The following is a 22242-nucleotide window of genomic DNA, read 5'->3' as shown; positions in this document are numbered from 1 at the left end:
GTGAAATGCTTATACTTAACAAATGCTGCATTAATAATCATAAAATATTATTTGTTTGAATGTATTTTTAACATACTTATAAGAGTGAAGAAATCATTATATACAACTATAAGAAATAATTGCTTGCATTATGATTAATTGAATATGTTAACATTTACGAAGAGTGCGTTTATTAGAATCCATAAGTCTTAAGTTAGCGTGAGTTGAAAACCTAGCGGTGTAGCTCTTATATTAAAGCATATTTTTCTGTTTCGCCAGTGTGCTGATTCGCAAAAGGCCATGACCCAGCATGTGTTCTTTTTCTTTGTTTTATGTTGCAAGTGAGGATCTTTCTCACCCGCATGCTAGCTGTTTTAGTATAAGTTTGATATGTTTTTGCAACATTAATTGAAACATCCAAGGACAATCAACCATGGAAAAGAGAACTTTTGACCCGAAGAATGTGCCAGAGATGGAAGTAACCCCGGATGTGCCACCTACGAAGACGTCAGTTATGAAGACCAATCAGAGTGTTATAAATTATCGTGGGGTGATAATTGCATTACCTAATGTATAATTTGATAGGTTGAAGATTGTGGGGTGTAGCGAATAGCCAATAGAATTTTGGGGGAATGTATATGAAAAAGGGATAAAAACCCATGACACAGGAGACTCAAAGAACTAGGTAGGGAATGATGTTGATTGCATCCAGAAACTCTGTCACTCTGTTTGGTGATTTGAGACTTAAATAAACCATCCTCATCCATAGACTGCTCCATTACACTTTTCCTCCTTATGAGGGAAGTGTCCCCTGTCCTTTAGATGGAGAAGATTGACGGTGAACCAACTGATGTCCTGAAGACGAAGACTGATCCTGTATGCTGACTCATCCCGAGGAGGGTAATTATGACAATTGCTATTGTAATTCATCTAACTGCTTTTCCTTTCTAGGTACCAACTGCTGTATTTTGATAGAGACCTTGGTTAGATGTTTTCTAAATTGGTGTACTAAATTGTTTTGCATGAAGTCCAACATGCTAATGCTAATCAGTGGTTAGAGTAGGTGATCAACCTGACTGACATAAATAGACAAGACTGACGTTGTGCTATGCCGAACTAAGACATATATGATGTTCTATGCATTCTGATCTGTGTATCTCTTACATTGGTGCTTTTATGTTTGTAATCTTTGCATTGTCAAAATCTTATCACAGTTGCCATATTGTGACTATGCTCTTTTGTTTTATGGTTTTGAGATTAATACTCTTGCTATTAGATTGTAATCAATAGGGAATAAAGTTCACAAAACTTCCATAAAGGTGTGGTTATTCATGACTGAAAGGTCATGGTTGTGCCAATAGTTTAACCAATGTCTAAAGTGAAGTATATTGTGGTGATATATGTTGATAATATCATTGATATATTGCTTGACATATTGATCAGTTATCTCGTTCTACAGTGTCTCACCACTGGGTCAAAAGATTCATCGGCCTAAAACGAGTCCTAATGTGTATAAATTGACATAGAGGGACGCGTTAACACTAAAATAACAAAACCAGTCTGTCAAAACGAACCGGGAATACATATGTTGTAGTTTAGTACTCCATATCACAGATAACAGATTCAACTGGATGACCTATAATTATGTTGAGAAACTATTTGGTATAGCTCTATTCACTGGAATGTTGGCAGTGGTGCACGGAAAGGTTTTATTTCTACGTAAATTCAATATTTTGACATATGTAGCCCAACAGAAAACAAGACATTTCTTTAAGATTTGTCTTAAGTATGAGTCACAGATTTGAATCATGGAAGGAGAATACACTGTGTAGAATGTGGTGGGGGGTAATATGCGAATTCCAGCAACTGACCTCACACTTATCTGAGGGTCTTGAGTGCACAAATACATCCCGAAAACTATGTGATCATTTGGGATCAATTAGTGCTTTTCACAACACAATTTTAGAATAAATCTGTTGAAAAACCAAAGGCACTAAAACACTACCATTTAATTGTTTAATCATTCCTGTACTTTCATGCCAGCCTGCCCCTAGAAGAAAAATTGCAATTTTGCCAATCCCAAGATACGGTTCAGAAAATGGTGTCAAAGTGGTGCATTTTCAGGGCAATGTTTCTTAAAAATATCAGACGAGCCATAAGTGATACAGGTAGCTCAGAAACTGCAATTGCATACTATTAATCTTTTCAAGGGTATTCTCAATGCTATGATAAAGGATAAAGGTGGACATGAAAATAAATAAATCTGAGGTAGCACAGTTGAGTTGGACAGGAGTGCATGGAAATCTGTTACACATGTTATGGAGCCCTGACAGCCTTGGGTAGCAGGCAGTGGTTTTGTGCCCATACACCAGCTTGACAAAATATGACATTCTGAAAATTTTGCTATTAAATACAACTTTATTTCAATTCCTTCAAAAAAAGCTAATACTTTTCATGGAACAGTGCACAATTTATTTCCTGAAATACTGTTTTTTAATTTTTAGAAATACATATTTGACATCCAAACCTCATTTTCAATTTTTCACCAAGTACTGTGAAGTATTACTGTCACACTTAAATAGATTGTGCCCTGTTGACCCATGTATCACACATTCATCCACAGTAGTCCAGGAACAACCTCATCATTCCATGGGTATCATTAAAACAGAGATGGACACCATCATGTTATGGATAACACAGTTCTTAGAGAATCCCTACTCAACCCCAAGTATGTATGGAACAAGCAGGAGGCAATCCCCAGAAATACATGTGTTAGGTGATGCAGAACCAAACATTTTAAAGTCAAGAAAATAACGTAATAAATTCTCAAACCAGCTTTAGAAAATATTAAAAAAGACACCAAAATGAGTAAAGTAGGATAAAATGAACCACAGATATTATTTTTATGTGTTTTACCACAAAATGTGCAGATAAAAAATAAAGCATCACAGAAAATCATAAGCTCATTGTTGACAGGGACCTTCTGACTGGGTCCTGATTAAGACTTTGGTGGTTGGACCACCAGTCTGCCGAAGCGGCGGTCATGAGAATGCCGCAAAGCCAGTGGCATCCCATCCGCCGCATTACAATGTTACCACGGAGCTGGCAGTGTGTCGGTGGTACAGTCAAGGTGGCATGTTTTGGCCCTTGGAGAGAATCTGAAGCCTATGTTGACTACACTGCTGCTCCTCCGGCAAGTTGGGCACACTGTTTCTGTGCACAATGTTGTGCAAGGCAAACGGTGTACGCACTGATATTGCAGGCATGGGGGACCAACACGGGCCCCAACCACAGTCCATATGGGCTTATTCACGCTAGGGCCCATTTTTGTGGCCCTCTACCTGCCTTCCTGCTGACCTATTCATGGTGTTGTCCTTGCCATGAAAAGGTCAGTGGAAATGCAGGTGCTAATACACACACCAGTGCCAATGCCGGCACCGCCACCATTGACCGTCACTGTCCCTAGCACGGCCAACACGGTGGCTCAAAAGTCAGTGATGGTCTTGTGGTGCTCTGACCACACAGATCGTAATCAGGTAGACAGATCACTAAAGAGTCAGCAGTCAGACTTCCAAAGATGGTACAGTGGTCCAAAGACTGCCGAAGTTGTAATAAGCCCCTTTGTCTTTTTTTTGGAAAGTCTTGATTCTTCAGCGTGACAAGGACCAAGGCCAAAGCAGGAAACAATATTGAGGTCACTTACATGGTCATCAAGACTCTGCTAAAGCCATTGGTTTTCGTGCCAAAAGCTCTGAGTAGGACAGAGCTTGATTTTGTAGCTGCTTAGGTAATTTCATGCCGGCATTGAATTTTCGAATTACCACAGTCAATGATTTCCTCTTTGGACTTAGGGCCTCATTACAAGGCTGGCTGTCTTGAGAATGCCAGCCTCGCGATGGGGGTCAGACTCCTGAACTCCAGGAGGACCAACTGCCAAATTATGACTTTCGGAGTCAGACCACCGTCACTGCCAGGAAAATGGTTCCTGGTGAGCTTGGGCCAGTCAGAGTCGTGGTCAACCATGGCGACGTTGAGTTCAGTGCCACCGTGCTGATCATGAGACCAGTGTCCATCAGCCTTTTCAGGGCAAGGGCCTTACCATGAAAAAGGTAGCAGAAACACAATGCTGGGGACCACATGCGGTTCTCTGTGCTGCCCATGACCATGCCAATACAGTGTGTATTCTGAGGGTGCTGGGAGCACACTTTATGTGACAGAATTGGCCTCTGCTTCATGAGAAGCCAAGGCCAAAGCTGCCGCACAGTTTCCTCTGGACTGCCTGGCGGGAACCTCTAATTTCAGAGGTTTCTGGGGGAGATCGCCAGCTCCCTGGTGGTCTCCTCTCCACAGGGCTGGCGGGCCGAAAGTCGGCCTGACAACCTCTTAATGAGCCCCTTAGTCACTTTCCTAGGTCTCAAAATCAAGGTTGAACGCTGTAGCAGGGCATGGCTTTTATGAGGCTCGATGCTTGAAGGAAAAAGGAAAATGGAATTTAAACAAAATATCAATTAAAAAATATCAGATACAGATATATCCGAAATTAAATTTTGTTATATAGAAGTATCATGAAGCACATGGCAAGACTATTGTTTTTTGAGGTAAATAATATCATTTTAAATAATATTGACGTTTTTTATATTGTTTTCAATAATAGTGTTTTCAAAAATATTGTTTATAATGATTTGAATGTGTTTTAGTTGACATAAAAATTTTGTGTTACTACTGTTTACATAAATGTTCTTCATTTTTTAAAGTACAGTTTGTATTTTTGAGTGATTTTCAATTTTCATTTAATTTTTTTAAAGCAATTTAGCGTGTTGTTAGGTTAATAGGGCTTTAGGGTGGGAAGGTAATTAGGAATTCATTATTTATTAATTGTAATTATTTAAATGACTGATTCTATATGATTGTCATTTATTATGTAAAGTATGTAGTATTGATTTATTTTTGCTATATGTTATTTGCTGGCTGTTAGGTTTGTAGGTTTATAGCGTGAGAAGTTAAATAATAATTAACAATTCAATATTGATTATTATTTAATTGAATTTTAAGTATGCAATTTATAGAATACTTATTTACGTCACTTACACTTTAGTTGCGGGCTGCTAGGTTTGTAGGGGTATAGAGATCGAAGTCAATTAAGTATTAATTATTATTTGTAACTTAATTATTTAATTGAATTTTAAATATGTAAATTATAGAGTAAGGATCATTTATTTGAATTCTATTTTACTTGTGGGTTGCTAGGTGTTTAGGGGCTAGGCTGGGAATTTGATTAAGGAATAATTAATGAATTGTTATTTAATTATTTAATTCATTTTAAGTATGTAAATTATGGATTACGTTTTTAGTTATATTTTAGGTGCAGGGGTGTAGAGTGGGTAGTTACTAAATAATAGTTATTCAATTGTTATGTTATTAATTGATAATTATATTATTGGATAACAATTATGCGAATTGAAAAATTGTTTTTAGTATTTTTGTTACATATATGTATATTTCCATACTATTTAATAATTTCTATTTTGGGAGTTTATTTTTTTCCTACATTCATGGTGCTACTTATATGTGTAATATGTTTGAAGTGAAGCACTTTCCCTACTCTTGTTTAGACTACTGTAGGAATAGTAAAATTAACCTCTGCAGTTCAACACTTTCTCTACTGTTGCAGTGTTTGGAGTGTGAGTAGTAGATTTCACCCCTACGAAACTCTCACTTCCCCTACTGTTTACAAACTCTAGTAGGAAAAGTAAAACCTACCCCTTCAAATTCCAACATTTTCCCTACTGTTGCATGGTTTGGAATAGTAATAGTACATTTTACCCTGCCAAAACCCAATGCTTTCCCTACTGTTGTGCCGTTTGGAGTGAAAATAGTGAATTTTACCCCTCGGAATCCAACACGTTCCCTACTGTCCACTGTGTGAAATGCAAATAGTAAATGTAACCCTTCCGAGGACCACTGCTTTCCCTACTGTTGCACTGGCTGGAGTAGGAAGAGTAACTCTAACTCCTCTAAAGCCCAAGAGTAAATTTAGCCTATCAGAAGTACAATACTTTCTGTACTGTTGCATAAACTAGAGTGGGAATGATATACTTAATATTTTTAGAATCCAATAGTTTTCATAAAAATACTAAAATAGATTTTATAGAGTGATTTTTTTTTAATCATGTTTTTATTTTCTAATTTATTATAATGTTTATATTAATTTCAGTAAATGTGTCTTTTGGGGTTTTACATTTTTCATACTTTATTTATTGTCTACATTAATTAATATATTGAATGTTTAAATTTTTATGGTTTTGTGTATGTATTATACACATGTATAATTGTTACCCTTGAAATTGACAAACATGTATGCCAGTTGAAATCCACAAACATGGAAAAAGAAAGAAAACCGAAACGTGTGTGTGTGGATCAAGAATTAAAATGTATTCACCATCCTGTGAGTGCTCCAACTTGAGTCCTACCCTCACGCTTGTGGAGGCACCGACCTTTAGTTCGGCAGCATTGGTGGGACTGTTCGAAACAATACAATTAAGTCTCCCAGAATCACTAAGATTAGAATTATGCCATTGACTGCTAGTTGTACACTATTCAAGTTTAAGATACAAAGTTATTCTAATTTATTCTGCAGCAAATAATTGAATTGGTATATCTAAGTATATATTTTAGATTATCAAAAGAGAATTGTGAAAAGCAATTAATACTGTTCAGTTAAAGTAAATTGAACAGAACGTTAGTGTCCTGGATAACTATTGTTCCATGGCACCATTGGTAAATCAGATCAGCATATGCTTCAATCTTGGGTAATGGCTTCAGACCCCTGCACTTCATCAGGAGAAGAAAAAAAATCAATTTACCCTACTTATGAGATAAAATAGACCAGAAAAGGCATTTGAGAAATATAAAGGTTTTCAATATTTATCAATAACTTGCCTTAACGACAGAGGTGAAATATAGCTATTTTACATGAGTGAGTGACTCATACATACACGGGTATCCATTGTAAAGACTATTACATGGGCACCTTAAACCCACAAGGAAGTAAAGGATGCTTGACACAGGACATCTACTTATGGAAAACTGCATGACTGACAAAAAAATACCTCATTACTTTTAGACTTGCACTTGATACTGAATTCATGACTTATCAGCATATGTATATCATATATTCATACCTTTTTGCATTCGTTTTCGTGCCAGGCAGGTTACTGTTATTAGGTGGGAATACATCTTTTAAAAAGGAAGGAGTGAACATGATTACCAAAGTCAACACTTCAAAATGGAAAAGGGGGGTGAGATTTAATGGATACAGTATTTACAGACAGTGTCCTATGTTTCATTATATGATTGAGTTTGAGACCCCGACACAAAAGGTTTTAATTGATGTTTTGATATGTTCATTTATAAAATTTTATAAAAAATAATTTAGGTCTCTGAATGGAAGCGATTAAGAATTTCTGCAGTTCAAAAAAGGTAAGTTTCAGTTAGGGTATTGGTCAGTGACAAGCAGTATTGTCATATATTCTTGTGCTGCACTACTGATCCATGGGTAAAGTCAAATATACACTAAAAAGGGACTTTTGTGGACAGCAAATATACAATACAAAAATGTTGTAAAACCAAGAGAGAATAAATATGCTATGCTGCTCCTATAGTCTACTAAATTTACTATAAAGTTGAAGTACTCTTATGAAGATGACCTGAATGTTAACACCTATTTATGAAAAACCCAAATTATATTAAAGGCTAGAGGATTTAACTGTTTCTTAATAACATGAATTGTAGTAAGGTAGTTTTATATTCGAGAACACCTAATGAAAATATTTTTAGCATTTCCTTTGCCCCATAAAGAGTGAAACATGGTCACTTCAATTTAATATATTCTAACACTTTAGCTACCTTTGTGATTTGCCAGACTGCTTTTAATTCAACAAGTTTCAGTGAAGAGTGGGTCTGATTGTAGAGCTGTGTAACACTTCTTCCTGAAAAGCACATTTAAAGTAAATGTTGATGAGTTTAGGTTATCTGTTTGTGTAAATGTTACCAAGTCTTCATGTTTAGTCCATTCAAAAAACTATTGATCATGCTATTAGGTTGTATTGTACTGTAATCTATTGCAGCATTTGAATAGTGTTTACTGCAACTATGTCGTGTTCTGCACCACTTACCCACTCAGATAGCAAGTCACACCATGTAAGGTATGTGGTTGGAGGGTGTTTTTGTGAGCCTATATGGGAAGCATGTTTATGTCTTGTGTGATGACCACTCAGGTGTTCTTATTGAGTCATGGGGATGCCAAGTCTGCCAATAATGAGTGAGGGTATGTGAGAGACAGATGAGCAAGTTATAATTATAATAAAAGTTAACCAGCTTGGCCACCGAGGCAGTGGGATGCTTTGTGCCTTTACACAGAAAGAGTGGTTAATCAAACAAGACCCACTAAAGCATACAGTGAAATGTGCCTGGTAAAATTGTTGTTAAATGAGTAGAAAGATACCAAGAAGGGCAAGAATAGGAATTGGTGACAGAAGCAGCAGCCATGCACAGTGTTATGCTTACTTTTACTTTCCTGACTCTCCTGTTAAAAGAGTGAGGAATTCATGGGGGTCAATGTAGTGTTTGATAAAGGGTTGCTCTCTTAATTCACTTTTCTATTCACATTTTCCAGATTTTGATGCACAAACTTTCACCATAAAGTTATTGTACTTTAGAGAGATATGCTGAGCTATTGGTTTAATGTTGACATTTTCTGTCAGGAGGTTGGTTATGGAACCATCTGCAATGCAGGACGGTAGTGTATACATCTCTCTCTGTTTTCCTGGAAGCAGTAAACTGTTTGTTCACCATTGTGAACTATACATTCTATAGACTGACAGACTGAAACATATGGCAAAGGAAAGTAAAACATCTGATAGTCCTATTTACATACTGCATTGGATGCTAGTACAGTTACAACTGATTTTAAATTTTATAACAAATGTAACTTTATTTACCAATGCATCACAGAAAAATCAATAAAGCATTAGTGTTAGAAAGTTACAGAACAGTAGAGGCCTTACAGTGTCCATGAATCACACACACAACACAATGAGAAGCTGAAAGGAGTCTGCCTGAGACACAGTTTCAGCATTTATTAATGTTCTATTATTCAAATACTGTAATCAATGATATGTACATGCACAGTACACAAATAGTCTATTTTAATTTACTGGTTATCCTTAAATATGTCTTCCCTTTCAAGGGGCCAGAGAGAATGCTAACAGAAATAGACTTCTATATTGACCATCCGTTAGATAATGCTGAACATCATGGGTGTCCTCAGAGGCTATATAGACAAATGGAATCATGATGTTAATAATGTAGAGTAATGATTCCACCAATAATCAATTCCTTTATTTTAGGAGCAGAAAATGGAAAGCAACATATTTACCTGAAGTAAAATGGACACTGAGGTTTAATTCTTGTCAGACTTCTTTGCAGGTATACTGAGACTAAAGACGATCATGCCTATGGTCCATTACTGGTTCTTCCCTGATTGGCTGTAGTCTAGTGAAACCCCGGGACACACCCTTGCTGGAAGGTTCTTATGGAAGTAGTAGATTACCTCCTTGTTGCTGCTGCTCAATTGCCAAGGAGGCTCTTAGCAGCAAGGCACTATGGACTGCCTTTACCAATCACTAGGAAGATACAATTCATTGACAGCTGTATACTGTACTGTAAATAGTTAAGAGGAGATCCCCACTTTCATGAGATATTGCATGCCTGGGGGATATTCCCGACATAAAATACTGATTCACTATATGCATCTATGCAGATTGTGTTACAATTAATTTTAAGTGCATTCTTACCTTGACACTGGAAAGAAGGGAGGTGAATGTGGAATATGAGGCAGGGAGAATGATTACACACCTTGGTGCATAAATTGTTGATTTACACAGTGGACCATCATTAAGGGTGAAGAGGCCCCTCCTCTCCATCGTTTTTTGATGCATAAAGAGTGTCTGTCAGGCAGAGCAACGGTCAGCCTGACAGACACTCTTCATTTGTGAGTCAGGCAGCCTGGTGCTGTACATGCACTAAATTCACATGCACCTTGCTACCTGAGGCACAATTTGCTAAGCTGAAAATTTCACAGCCCAGTCACGGTGACCTCCTCTGCCAGTCTTCTGTGAGCCTCCCCCTTATGGTAAGAGGGGGGGACTTAGATCCGGGTGCTTTAGTTTTAAGCCCAGAAATGTCCATGGCAAAATGTCCTACAGTGACCCCATCCCACTCTGTGATAGGTAAGAAACTGCCATCTCCTTTCTTTGGCCGACCCATGACAAGGTCAGCCAATGACAGTTGGTGACACTCCCAATCCTCCTGGAACCATAAAGGCTTCCCTCCCACCACCCACGATCACTAGTGCGCCCTGGTAAGTTTTTTTCTCAACGTTTGCTGTGTGCATTGGTATGTGTGTGTATGTATGAATGAATGTGTATTTGTGTGTGCATGCTGGGAATGGGTATGTGCATGTGATGGGTGTATATGTGTGCATGTTTGAGAGTGAGTGTGCATGTGCATGTGCATGTGTGTGTGTCAGCCCCACTACAGCTAAACATTATGGTCCACAATGGTTAATTTGGTACCAAATTGTGGGGCATGGAGGCAAAAGGAGGGGAAAGAGACAATCATATCTGCTAAACAATTCCATACAGCTGTTCACTGACACTTTCAGATTTGTCAAGGCTATCTGCATTTAGAGACCTAAACATGTTTAAATTCATAATGTTAATTCTTCAACAGAGTGAATATGTCATGAAACCATAATATTCACTCAACCTTTGATTGTCTGATTTATTTGCAGTAATTGATACACCTCTCAAATAAACATGCATGAACAGTGCTAATTGTCTTTTATTCTTCCAGATATCTTGGGATAACAAGACCCCTTACATATCCTGTGAGGCAGAATGGGAAGTGTATGGCCAAAATGATCCTCTGTGTGTGGCTTCTCTCTGCATCCATCACTTTGCCACCTCTCTTTGGATGGGCCCAAAATGTCAACGAGGACAGAGTTTGCCTCATTAGCCAAGATTTTGGCTACACCATTTATTCTACAGCTGTTGCATTTTACATCCCAATGTCTGTGATGCTTTTCATGTACTATAGGATTTACAAGGCAGCCAAGAGGAGTGCAGCCAAACACAAATTTGCTGGATTCCCAAAGCCGGAAGAAAATGAAGGAATGGAGTCGGTGAATGGGGTGGTAAAACTACACAAAGAATCGGAAGAATGCACAAATCTCTCAAAACTTCTAAGAAATGATAGAAAAAACATTTCCATCTTCAAAAGGGAACAAAAAGCTGCCACAACCCTTGGTATTGTTGTTGGTGCCTTTACAGTGTGCTGGCTTCCGTTTTTTATCCTTTCAACTGCAAGACCTTTTATCTGTGGCACTGAATGTAGCTGTATTCCCTTGTGGATGGAGAGAACTTTTTTATGGTTGGGATACGCCAACTCACTTATAAACCCTTTTGTATACGCCTTCTTCAACCGGGACCTGAGGACGACCTACCGTAATCTTTTACAATGTAGATACAGGAATATCAACAGGAAATTATCGGCTGCTGGGATGCACGAGGCACTGAAGCTTGCGGAGAGGCCGGAGTTCATACTGTAAGGTTACTTTCCTTCTATTACACTATGTCACATTCCATGCTTTTACACTATGTCACATTCCATGGTTCATCAAGTAGAAGTGATACAGTTTTCAACATTTTGACTTGAAAGGGTATTTTTTAGGGGAAAGATAGAAAATTTATGTGAAAAGTTGCCACAAAATGGGACCTCAAAAATTATTTGACCGAGTTTGTGGAACATCGCTAAAAGACCTCGTAGATGACAACAAGGATTGTGTAGACAAGTACTTACTTTGCAAGAAAGTAATTGCATGGACAAGGTTTTTCTTAGATCCTCACAACCTTTGCTGTTATAGGGTCATGAAATACCAAAGTTAATTATACTCAGTTCCACACCATGCCTCTTTCTTTCACCACCATCCTGTTCCTGTCTCCTTATCTGGCTCTTGCAGGTTCTTTTTCATTCTTGCCTTCCACCGTTGTTGCTTTTTATTGTCTTTTCTGTTTTTTCTCTTCCTGAGTCAAAGTCTAATAATGAATGTATAAATCCTAGCCATAAGAACGGTGTGCCTGTGCCCACTATCTCTAACAACCAGCAGATCTTAAGAAGTGGTGTGCAAGGTTGTTGCCCGACGAGGTGTGGTAACAAAGTTTGAACCTTCCTAATAAAAACGCAGACCACTTTACCACCCTCCTTTGGAGTGGCATGTTTAATAAGCAGTAATACCACTGATTGGGGTAAATATGTTGACACGGTTGCAATATGATCTATGTCCGTTCTCATGCATCACAGAGGAAGACTTGAAAAAATGTACTTTAGCCCTATGCCGGTAGTAAACACGGACAGAGGGCTGGATTTATTAGGAAGTCACCCAAGCGAATACAGCTACATTGTGATGCATGAGAGGGAGAGAGAACAGCGCTATATCTATAAATATGTGGCACTGCTGCCTTCTCTCTCCTCTTGCGCACTTTAAACGGCCATACACCACCACAGACCCCCTTGTGCCATAGCGCCAGAGGGTCTGAGTTCTCTAAACAATAGATTCATTTCTGTGAGGGTTGCTTCCAGTAAAAAAAAAAAATGCTTTAAGGCTTTTCTCACTTTGTACATGTGCTATACTATGCATCAAACATGGAAAATAGGACGAAATTTTGACATTTCTCCTCGCTGCGCCTGCCTCAAGTAGGTGAAGGATTTTGCCACTAATCACAGTTTCTTCGTAGGCAGTGATTTACATTGAAACACATGGGTGATTGCATGGAAATGGCCATGCACCACCTCTAGAATGCTCCCTTGATGCAACCTAATGCAAGGCAGCGTACTGAGCAACTTTGTATTACTTTGGGATATTATCGAGCACAAATCTAACTTTGCATTGAATATGTAATCCCATTTTAACAATTTGTGTTGGGTTTCAGCTACAAACGTATGATGCATTGTTATTTTTATAACATAATAATGGGGTTTTACAAATGCAATAGCAATGCATCTCTATTGGGTAGTCCAATGTGATGCACGACTGCACACTTACTGCACGCCCTGGTCACTCTAATTGAGGGCTTCAGAAGGAGCCATAAGAGTTTAGTTTTGTTGGAAGCATATAACATAACTGAGGTAACTTAACTATCATAAAGTATTGACCAAATAAATGTCAAGAGGAGAGGAAAATATTTTCTTCTGTTTAAGCAATTGCTTGCATTTAGTGCTGTCATGGTCCTTGTGCCTTTTACAAGTGCTTCTGCCCGGCAGCGTTTAGGTTAGTATCAAATGTGGAAATTATATATGATATCCCCTCAATCCTGAAAGCGTTTGAATACTAAAATCACCAAAGTCTCCAGGGCCATTGCTTCAATGCATAAGGCAATAAATATTGTGTGCAGCAGAATTACTTTAAGCAAATTGTGCCCTTATATTACTCTGCAGAGGAACCGATTTTGGTCACTTTTTATTCTATGATTGGACATGATGTGGGAGCGACCAGCCTGGCCCCACTTTAAGGTAGACTTTGAAGCCTACTGAACCCCTTTCAAATTCTTTATGTTTTCTTTAATAAAAGTGACAAGCTCTACAAATTGATTTCTTCATCCTGCTTTGGAGTTGGTAACATTGCTTGCAGAATGGTGTGTCTAATTTTCCAAGCACAGTGTAAATTACTTCAGCAACACTGTCGGAGCTAATGCTTAAGTGGACAAGTTACATGACCCACGGTCATTTGTGTATATGTTTGGCATTGGTATTTGTAAATAATTTGGGTAGTAGTTGGGGAGGGTAAGTACCTACCTCAAGTAATTATCACAAAACCTGCCAGCATGAACCAATAACATCACTAAATAAACCTGAGTGCAACCCCCTGGTACTTATGGCACAGAGGAGACGGGCTTAATTTAGGGGCAATGTGTAAGGTGTTTATGCAACACTCAAACTGTAATAAAATGAAAACAATGCAAGAAATATCCCAAACCAATTTAGACAAAGAGGGAACATTTTGATGAATACAATGGCACCACAATGTCAAAAATTCAATAAGAGAAAACAAAGGTATGAAGTTGTAAAGTTTAAATATACAAAAGTACCAAAAAGTGTTAAACACCAAAGTGGGTCACATGCTTGCACTTGACCGCTATCTAGATGAAAGTTAAGGCTGTCTATGATGGAGCAGAGGTCAAATAGAGGAATCAATGTTTGACCTGGTCAGATTTTTTTATTACCAAACTCAGTCTCTGAAGGGGGCAGAAGTATGTGGCCACAGAGGGATCCATGTCTTCAGAAGCCACCCGATGAGCTCATGCTACAGCATTGACTTTTGGAGGACATTTCTGAGTGAAGACATTTTTTAATTTTGTGCCTAGAGAAGGTCCCTAACCAGCCAGATATCTTTAGTGCCTTAGCCAGCTGAATTTTTCTACATTATGACTTGGAGACTTTTTAGGAACTCGGGGCAAGCCTGCAAGTTGTAGCTGAAGAGGGTCCGACCAGGTTGGATACTTTCTCTGTGAGGTCCAGCTGAATCAGATTAGCTGCTGTGGAAAAGCTGAGAGCTATAGCAGCCTGAATCCCCAGTAGCAATGATCTACTTGTTAAGTTGGTCTCTTTCCTCTGGAGATCTTGGGAACCATAATGTTTCATATTCCCAAGTTTTAGGAAACTCTAAGAGGATTACACTTTGACACCAGCAAGTATTCAGGCCTTTAGGAAGAGCAGATGGGGGGGATCAGCATTCACTCCAGCAGAAGCCAACAGCACAGCCCACGGAAGGACCAGTTGGAACAAGTCAACTGGGCAGTTGCAGAACTAGCTTTCTGTGTCCCTTTAGATCGAAAAAGAGTTCAGGCTTATAACCCTTCGAGCCTACTTCTTTTTACTGGGTTCAAGAGGGAGAAAAGGCCCAGTCTGGTAAGATCTCCCAGAAGAAAGCTCTTGCCCATCTGAGAGTGTCTCTTTCTTGATTCACGAGTAACTAGTAAGGGGACCTTTTCTACTCTTGATGTGAGGAATTCCTCCCCCTTCAACTTCTTTTTGGCACAGTCTTGAAAAGAGCGAGGCCGGTTACTTGACTACAGATCTTGGACATGAAAATAAATTGCTGGACCTCACTACTATACTAGCTTAGTATATGTAATAAAAAGTCAATAATTTCAGAAACACTTAAATCCTTCCGATATAACTTTACTTTCAAATAATGCAGCAGGGAACTCTTGCACTACAGTGTTCAGAGTTCCTGGAACCTGTCTGCAAGAATGCTTGCACCTAGATTTGAGCTACTAACATTTCATCATCCATTGAGGCTAGCTATTTGAGTTCTCTCTAGATGAATGGAGGTGGGCTTACCTACATACAGTCATCACCAGTTGCAGATAAAAACCTAACTTGCATAGAGTCTCATAGCAGTTATCATAGTCCAAATCTGAAAATATATGCATCATAGTCTACTCAATTCAGTAGGTTGAACTGCCTTGTCTACCACGGGCTGTTTCCATGCACTTAATTTAGATTCTTTCTCCCTTCTAAGACTTCCCTGGCACTTCAAAGAATCCCCTTTTAAAACCTCAGGGTCAAAACCAGGCAATATGAAAGATGCATTTTAGAAGATTTGATGGAGCAGCCATTCCAATACGGTGAGGCCAGCCTCATCATCTGTTCAGCTTCCAATACCAGGCCTTCCCCTTATATGGTAATCCTGGCTATAAGGAATTAAGCACTCCTCTGTAACGGTCAGCTCAATTTTACAGTTACAAGGTCTGCTTTCAGCATACCCAAGCCATTTCAATAGTCCGCCCTACCTTGTCCACTGTGGACCAATTCCATGCCACCACCTCAAATGGCTACCCTTCTCAGCCACCCTGGCATTGCAACACAGCAGTTAATCCAGACAAAGAAGCACACCTCCATGACAATGATCAGTCCAGGTGGTTCACTACCAGTGGTGCTCAGGCTTCAAACTGAAGATATTCTGTAGTGACATTATGCAATGAATGTGACAGCTTGCTATACACCTTTTCTTTTCATATTGGAAGGTATTCAGTAAGGTACACCTAGTCCCAATGTACTGTAAGATCTATAGTGCTAAAAGGTGTAAAGTCTGGCAACATGCAGAACATGAAGCATATCTTTGAAATCATATACATTTAGTAGATATTCTGCTATTTTTCTACTTTTTATTTCCTTATGATGCAATACATTGTCTGCATGTGATGGCAATAACAGACATTTGTAACAGCTCATTAACATCTTCCTTGATCAAGCAAGATCAGCTGCTATTCACAATGGCTAGAAATCTTTAACAACACATACTAAGTAGGATAACATTCTTTTCAACTAATATAACAAATATTCAAGCCTCATTGAAAATTTAAAATGCATCCTTCCAAATCATTACATTATGGAAAAGCCAACATTTAATGCATGGATTGGATAACAACTCAATAAACCTTAGTGAAATACTGTGATCTCTAATGATCCCTGATGAGCTACCATTCAGTATATTTTCAGAAATGATTTTCCACCACTGCATTTGCCACAGGTCAGAGGCCAAACTCTTCAGATGGAACTTAGTAGCACTACATTATTTCTGCTAGCATACTACAAAATGCTAATCACATACACCTCCTCTTCTCCTTTCTTTTCTGTGTGGAGATATCTGCACCATCTACCGAGATCCCCGCACACATGTTTTAGTAGTAAATGTGGGAGTGACAGAGAGGATTGGGTGGAAAATGTGGAACACTTACTACAAAATAGGAGGGGTTATGGAATGTGTAAGGAGGGGGTAAAGGAGGAACATGTACCCACCTAAAAAACAGAAAACCCCTTCCTATTCCCAAATTGCCCTCCTATAATTTCTAAAGTCAAAGGGCCAAATAACAGTTGGACTCCAGCTGAGAGTTTGAGTATGTCCAGCACCACCCATGGTCACTCACAAGTACAGCAAAACCGTCCCATAGAAAATAATAGAAGTAGGGATTTAAAATAACACCCTCTTGGACCTAATGATAAAATACATTAAACTATTTAATCTGTTTAAAATATGAATACATTTTATTTAGTATTGAATATTGTGTAAAATAAAACAATAATTATATGTTACAATATTTTAATAACTTTTTTATATTTTAAAGTTAATGTTACATTAATATTTAATCAAAAAGCAATACTGTTGATTAATTCTATACATTATTAACATTTATTTTAAATGCATACAATATATGTTTTTACTTAAAGTGGGGTTTTTAATGAAACTGCAGAGACAAAAATGTATTTAAAGTTGCTTTATTCAAATATAATTGTTAATTTAAAGTTAAGTTATTAATGGTGCAATATGTTATGACATTATGAAGTATTTAAAATAAATATATGAAATTAATTAACTTTAAAATGTACCTTAAAACATATTTAAACTTTTTAACTTTTCCACATACTTTAAAAAACGAAGATCTATGCTCCGAATTGCAGAGGTTTCAGCTGGAAGTCAAATTCAATCATTAAGTCACTACTTGTGCTATTAACTTTACATTGATATTTGGTGTTTTTACAACAACAAAAAAAGACCTACTTCTGAGGGGGGCAAGTAGGTGTAAACGTTTGAGCAGTTTTACACTACTCAAAAGTGTAAGAGTACATTTACAAAGGCAGATTTAGTAACATGTAAGTTTACCTTTGTGAATAGGCCCCTTAGTGACTGCAGCTAACTATTTCTGTAGTTGTAAGCCACCCCCAGGTCATTTACACAAGAAGGGGACAAATGGAGCCAGAAGCTAGCTACAAAGCAACAGAGTGTGGTAAGAAATAGGGATTAGATGGTGTGATAAATTGATCTAAGGAATACCTAAAGGATGCAGAAGAAATCAGTGCTAGACTAGCATCTATCGGTCACTGAGCTTTTCCTCAGAAGGCTGGGTAGATGACATTGTTTTGTGCTGGGGAGACCACTAATGTCACTATCAGCAGTAAGCCTCCACTGTATTTCCAGCCTCAGTTGTTTGTTGGTGTGCCCCTGTGGTGTTGGCGGGGATGGCCACTATAAGGATTAGGAGGCCACAGTCTTGGTCTGGGAGACTGGGCTGGTATGGGTGGGTTGGTGTTGAAGCCCTGCATGCTGCCTGTGCCTCCTCCCACAGGGCTTTAAATCCAATACCAGTCCTACACCCATGCAGGGCCATGAGTCAGTTAGATTCTTGGCTGGGGACTTCTTAGGTATTATTTTGTTGAGTGATTACCTGACAGCTTATCAAGGGTTCACTTATGAATAGTGCAGTAGCACTCAGGTCCACAAGTACACTGTACATTGTAGCACAGGCTGTTTTTACTTCCAAAACTAGGTGAAGGAGTCAATTTTTCTAGATTGCATTAGGGTCGAGGGCACACTTGATATGCCACTCTGACTTCTTGTGTGCTGTCTGGAGCTGAAACAGCATAAATGCACACTGGTTCGCTGTTTGGTTGGACTCCCAAAGATGGAGGCTTCAGCTGTTGGTATTTGAGGATGTCTGCCCACCTTGTGTTATTCCCCAACTATCTGCTGGAACCTGGATGGTAGATAACATAGCTAATTAAAACAATTACCAATTGGTTGAGTTCAGTGTTTGCTGCCCCTGTGGGACTGTGATGGCACTTGTGGTTTTATAATAAGTACTGCAGGCACTCAAGAGGCAAAGCAGCAGTTCATCAATAATATTTAAGTTTGTAGTTCTAACTATCATTACTTCTTTTACCTTGAGTTCATTGTCACGCCTCCTAATTGGTGCATTAATTAGCAAAAGTCCAATGTGCCCACACTTTCCCAGCCAAGAAGTGCCTAGATGTGCTGCAGTGTGTATTGTGCTATAACCACAATCAAAATTTTATGAGCTGTTAAATTTGTTCTCCAGCTGGGCCATACAAACTCCAGTAACATTAGGAGTGTGTCTTAATGCATTGATTTGTTATAAATTTGCACTCCATCTTGCACTCACTAGCTCCCTCTCTCACTCGTGAATTAGCACAATCAGGGGGTGCGAATGGGTGAGGCTGCACTGGGCACTGACCAGTAAAAGGGGCACTTACCACCTGGTGGGGGAGGAGGGATGGATGCATTTAGCAATAACTTACGATTTAATAGAACCTGATGCAGAGTTCCTTGTGCGTCCAGCTTCCAGGCAGCAAGAAAAATGTCAAGATAACTATTGTGATTAATGTTCCAGCTAGAGGGATCGAAGTTTCGTCTAGAGCCAGCCCTGCAAGCAATCATTCATTCATTCATTTTTAATAGCTCACTATGTGGCACAATGATTGAGTCAGCAGCCAAAGAAGCCATGGATTGGTCCAAATAAGAGCTCCAATGTGCTTCCTAAATTGAGACCCAGAAGGTAAAATATCCTAAGGGATCCAAAGACTGATCTAATTTCCTTTTTCACAGAACACGTGGGCTTTGGAATCTTTTCAATTTGAGTCACTCTGTCCGGGTCAACTGCGACAGAAAATAGACTCCCATTAGCGAATAAGATGGCTAAAAGGAAACCAACATTTGCATGTTAGGGTAGTTTTCAGTTTGCACAGATGCTTTGTGTAGATGTTTTGTAGGGTATGAGATAACTCATGAAGTTGCGCTTGTTTCAGGCAAAGTTTGTCTTAATACCAAGGAAATTAATAAGACCATAAACAGATTCACCAACAGACAAAAAAAGGCCCACACAAAGACATGTTAGATCAGTCTTTCGGACACCGTCTTTAGGCCAATTCGACCCTGAACTCATCCTCATTTTTGACATTCTCTGGTTTCTGGGACCCGAACAAGAATATCTATGAAAAATCATGAGAAAACAAAGTCTAAGTTGTTTGCTCCTTCATTGTGCTTCTAATAAAAGACCTTTTGTTCACATTTACTCCCGCTGTTTAGACGTTTATCACTTACTACCTACCCCTTTGTACTGTTTTTTGGACTCCATTTGAAGACTAAAATGTACACATGCAGAATAAAAAAGCTTTAAAAGAAACTTAACCCTGTCACTATGCCCATCATTCACTCATTCATGCGCTAACTCAATCATTCGCTCAGTCAGTGATTCATTTACTAGATTTCTCTCTCCATTTCCCCTCATGGAGTCTCGTAGCAGAGTTTGGCTGCACACAGCATTCTCCATTCTGCCCCTTCTCCAACCCCTCTTGTCACCCTTTTAATCTTCTACTTTGCAATCCTACCTCTACATCCTTGTGTGGTCTTCTTGGGCTGGTTAACATGCTATAGGAGGTCTTAACCTGTTATTGAATGAAATACTTCATACTATTTATGTGAACCTGTAGCATATGTAGTTCAGTAGGATGAGTCCCTACTGCAGTGATCTGTGTGAAACTTGTAGGTCCTAATACCCTGGGTAGACTCTTTTAAGGTGTCTCAATATTTGATTGATAAAGTTCTATTGATATGGGACATGGTTCAAGCAGGCTCACTGAGGGCCTAATTCACAAAGTGCAGTCCTGTTTTTTTATGCTTTGAGACTCCATACTTGTAAAGATACTACTCGTAAAATACCTTTGTGAATAATGAAAACAATTGCAAATGTACACAAAAGTGTAAGTTGACCTTTGTGAATCAGGCTATAAATTTCGAAGGTATAATCAAAGTGAGTACACTGTTCCAGGATAAATTGTCACAGGGGACGAAAAATAGACTGCAATCAAGAATTTGTAGGAGTGCCCTCAAGCATCACATTAGGATGCTAAGCATCATCATCGGGCTGACTCCTCGCCAGACTGGCACTGCAATATCTGACGGGCCAACATCCATAAGATGGAGGCTCTTCAACCAGGAAGATGTTTAATAAATCAAGAAAAGTCTTTAGCACATGCTGGCAGAGGAGAAAAAGGAGAGTGAGAGATATAAAATTGGCTCTGAACACCTCATACTTAGTTTTAATACTTTCAATAAGGGTCAGGTCAAGATTAAAAACACGAATGGGAGTATTCAGGAAAATAATGCTACCAATACTCCTTCAAAACTAGAGAGGAGAAAAAAATTGTTTGCTCCTAACACTTGGTCGACAAGTTTCGCGCCCACACGGTCAAAGAAAGATCCAATGGCGCTTCATCAGGACCGATAGTGATTACTTCTCCATAAAAAACAAGACAATAAATGCTGGAAGGTCACTTACAGTCTGCAGATCTATCGTATCAGTCAGTCAAATAATTAGTCACCCTGTGTTGGAGACAAAAACACAGATAAGGAAAGGGATTATTTTTTTTAAACAACCAGACATTCATTGGTGTCATAGTAACAGTGGGAGTAATACGCGTGGAGTATAGTCGGCGTAATTTCGAAGGTACTTCACCGGAATAATGCAATACGGTTTAGCTCGAGGAGTGTATGGGGTCCCTATCTCAGGATCCCAGCTAAAATTTGAGAGGGGCCGTTCCCAAGTGTGACCCTCAAATTAGCTAAATGAGGTCATGTAGTCTAATTAAAAGTGAGGCTTTGCTCAAAGATCTGAGACTCCACCCACTGGATGAGACTGTTGACATCTGCTTTATCTTGAAGTTTTTAAAAAATGCGAGTCTCTGTTATTCTGCACATGGTTGGTGTCTTAGTCTTTTTTATAAACACAGCAAGTAATTTGTTTGTCACTCAAAGGGCGCAGACTTGACAAGGCTCATTAAAAGGGTATGCTTTTCAATAGAGCATATATCCCGCACTAGGACAGGCAACGTGCGTGGGTACATTCCTTGTCCAAGCACTCTGACCCTATTTGATTCATTTAAAGCTTATGCTGTGCCTATTTTGATCTCTGTTTTGTTGTGAAAAGAAGGTGTTGAACTAGGACTAGTATTCTTTATACATCTTCAATTTGTAGGTGTGATAAATTTGCATAGCCTGAGGTGTTAATTGGTTAAAGTACAAGTGTTGTTGAATGAACCAAATGCTACTAATTGACGGGACTACATTAGGAATGTGTTCTTGCACAGACCGGTATGAGTTGCAGAGTCGTTAGCAAAAGAGATTCCTCAAGTAAAAAAAGTATGAAAATCGCAAGTGTTTGGAAAACAGAATCATCTTTTTGGGTCACGCTGACAGAACAGGGCCGATATCGCACAACATTCCTAATCCTCAAGTTATGCAATTTATATCCACAAATTTAAAACAGGCGATGTGCCTCGTTTACATAG

General features: G+C 38.8%; 1 protein-coding gene across 1 annotated transcript in view; it reads left to right on the top strand.

Moving 5' to 3' along the window:
* HTR7 (5-hydroxytryptamine receptor 7) overlaps positions 1–22242 on the top strand; it is a 436626-nt gene that overhangs the window by 372321 nt on the left and 42063 nt on the right. Inside the window, exon 2 of the mRNA XM_069239866.1 lies at positions 10894–11643. Within this exon, the coding sequence (XP_069095967.1) occupies positions 10894–11643 (750 nt within the window). The remainder of the gene's footprint in view (positions 1–10893; positions 11644–22242) is intronic.

Source organism: Pleurodeles waltl, chromosome 6, assembly GCF_031143425.1.
Source record: "Pleurodeles waltl isolate 20211129_DDA chromosome 6, aPleWal1.hap1.20221129, whole genome shotgun sequence".
Classification (NCBI taxonomy): Eukaryota; Metazoa; Chordata; class Amphibia; order Caudata; family Salamandridae; genus Pleurodeles; species Pleurodeles waltl.
This window is presented reverse-complemented; position numbering and strand designations above follow the sequence as displayed.